The sequence below is a fragment of the Pinus tabuliformis genome, chromosome 4_1, assembly GCF_031772625.1.
Source record: "Pinus tabuliformis cultivar Carrire ecotype Pingquan chromosome 4_1, CPIR1, whole genome shotgun sequence".
NCBI classification, from domain to species: Eukaryota; Viridiplantae; Streptophyta; class Pinopsida; order Pinales; family Pinaceae; genus Pinus; species Pinus tabuliformis.
The window spans coordinates 483,063,989-483,067,076 of NC_142303.1; the positions used below are offsets into that span (position 1 = coordinate 483,063,989).

General features: G+C 35.0%; 1 protein-coding gene across 1 annotated transcript; it reads right to left on the reverse strand.

The window, feature by feature from the left end:
- Positions 1-2,032: 2,032 nt before the first annotated feature.
- LOC149176596 (putative pectinesterase/pectinesterase inhibitor 17) lies at positions 2,033-2,512 on the reverse strand. The gene has a single exon (XM_089421524.1). It carries the CDS (start codon positions 2,510-2,512, stop codon positions 2,033-2,035), a length of 480 nt encoding a protein of 159 aa, XP_089277650.1.
- Between the last annotated feature and the right edge of the window lie 576 nt (positions 2,513-3,088).

Below are 3,088 nucleotides of genomic sequence, written 5' to 3' on the forward strand. Positions count from 1 at the left end.
TATATATATATATATATAAATACATACATATATAGATATATATATGTTTGCTAAGTTAGAGAATTCAACATGCTTGACCTTTGGCTTGAGAAACCATTACCTAGAATCATTTAAACTATCAATATCGCTATGAAATTACACAATAGATTTTTGTCTAAAATTACTAAAATTCACATAAGAACCAAATTATGGATTAAAAAAATTTAATCCATAATTTGTGGTTAAAAAATTATATTTATTTTATTTTTTATTTAACATAAGATTTTTAATATTTTATATTCATAGTATAGATATATTAATTTAGGATGTAGAGATCAATTTCTTCTCCCATGGATGGGCTAGCCTTAGGGGTAACTGTGCGGTTTTAGTATAGAGGGTAGGAGTAGTAGCCCTTTTTTTTGGATTTTTCTATTCTTGAATTTGGAAAAAATTGAGTTGAAATCTTGAATTGTGTTATTTATATTGGGTTTTTTTATTTTATATATAGATTTAGCATTGTGAAAAACACTAAAGCACCTAAATTGTGCAGAATTATCTATCAAACTTATGATTTAAATAAATTCCTGTCAAATTTAAAAAAATTAAAATAAAAAACTCACCAAAAAATCTTCCAAATATTCTCACTAAAATCAACTCTATCCACCATCGAGTAAAATCATCCATCCATCATAGACATAATCGTATAAAGCTAATTTGTGTAACCAAGTTCTACAGAAAATGTTTTTCTGAGGCTGGTCTAATGTTTGTCCTCATGGTACTACTTCTTTTCAATGGCGATAATACTATACTGAATGGGGAAGGCGGAAATGGGTGAACAGAAAGAAAAGAAACAACAAAGCAAGAAAAGCAAAGCATGGGTGAACTTAAACCGGGAATGGGTGATGCGCCTGGAAGGGTAAGGTTAATGATCAAGCATGGGTGAACGTAAATCGGGAATGGGTGATGCCCCTAGAAGGGTAAGGTTAATGATCTACCTAGTTATCCGAAAAATTAAACCTTTTGAAATTGATAATGTATAAAATTTTAAAAGTGGTTTACAAGTGGAGAGTTGGAATTATATGTGATTAATAGATTCACTATTAGCTTTATATATATGACGTTGTAATTGTATGTGATTAGTTGATTCACTATTAGCTTTATATATGACAACGGCAGGTTAATTATTAAAAAGTATACCATGTCTTTCATCTTGAGCAACATGTTAATGAAATAAATAAATATTTTATTTGTAATTATTTTTCATTAACTTTATATAAAACATATTTTTACAAATCTCTCGTTACAAACTTATTCTGTAAATCTCCTATATACACTAGAAGGCGTAAAGCACTACGCCTCTCAGCACCTTCGTTTTATTAAATAATATGTCACATCATCTTTAATATTTCTACTCGTCTATACTGAAAGTGGAAAGCAGTACGCTTCTCAGCCCATTGGTTTTATTAAATAATAAAACGTCACATCATCTTTAATATTTCTACTTATCTATATTAACTCGGTGTTGAAGGGGCTTATTCGTTGGGCAGTTCCTATTTCCACCTCCATAGCAAAGTTAATGCTATGGAGGTACACCCTCTGACAGCTGCAGCACCAATTTTGGATGCATGTTTTGGACCCATATGCCATCCATGCATGATATAATGACCTATTTACATGCGTTTTCTGGTAGCTCCGTCACTCCAACTCCGGGACGCTCCACGGTTCAGCGTAATCAATGCAAGTAATCACGGCATTAATGTTATTCAAATAACGAGGCCATTTGAATTCAAGCGCCCAAAATTCAGCGCTCATCCATATTTCAGCGACCACATTCGAATTCCTTCCGGAAAAAATGCATAGCTGTATCTCCCGCGGTCATTTCAAATATTTTCAAAAAGGCCGGCCCGCTCTTTTGCATATTGATTCCCTGTTCATTGTTGTTTTGTCAATGAAGTTGCAGACGATAGAATATCATGACCTCGCCCTTCAAATTCGGTCTGCACTTGGAGTACTCATCTGTTTTCTTTATAGGTTTTATGTTGCGGCAAATTCTTCAATGGTATGTAGACAACAGGCGTCGTTTGTTCGATCCGGTATGAAGATTGTACATGGAAAGCGAGTTGCTCACTAATTCCGACACATTGACAGCGGTCGACGCTATGAGAGCTCTTATAGGATTCGTAGCAGACAAATTCATGTCGCGAAAGCCACTGATGCATGTGTCCAGGCTTGTCAAAGCTGCGCTCAGCCAGGTTGGGATATCTTTTTCCTCGTAGTTATTGCTGAAACAAACGTTGATATGCTCAGCTGTGGCTTCAAAGTGCTTCACACAGTCTCGCCACGCAGCACGTTCTCTGCTATTCATTTGCTTATTTCGCAGACTGAACGCCATGTCGTGGGCTTTCCATGCCCGTTCCATGCTCACCCTCATCGCCACGTACATCAAACCGCGAGGCGTTGCCGTTTGATTTCCAGTATCACAGCAAACAGTAAACTTGACGTAATGTCGGTTACCAAAAATTTGGTGCTGCATTTTTTCTTTTCGCGTTCATAGACGTCAACGTGCACATTGTTGTAAGGCCTCGACATCTTCAACCAATTCAGAGCTCTAGAATTACAGAACTTAACTGCAAGATTGCCGATATTTTTTTCAGAACTCGGATATTAGATTAGAGCAGAGATTGCTAAGTTCATGAAATAAAGAATATGAGAATACCATTGACGCTTACAAACTGTGTAAATCGATATATATATATATATAATGCATTCTAATCAATAGATAAATCCATATATATAGCAACATGGTCCATGCATTTTAATAAATATAATCCATATATATAGCAACACGGTCCATGCATTTTAATAAATATAAGATTTTGGAAATAGTACGGCCGTAGTAAGTGAACTTAGTCGAATATTTGCTTCACCAATTCGGACAGAATAAAGTCGTCGGTATAAGGCGTTAAGATGTTGCGACGCTTCCTATTCTTTTTGTGAGGCGATAAGTTCATGAAATAAATAATTCGAGAATACCATTAACGTTTAGAAAATATTGATAAGTTGATCTATGCATTTAACAGGATTCATGCATTTGACAAATTGTGACGTC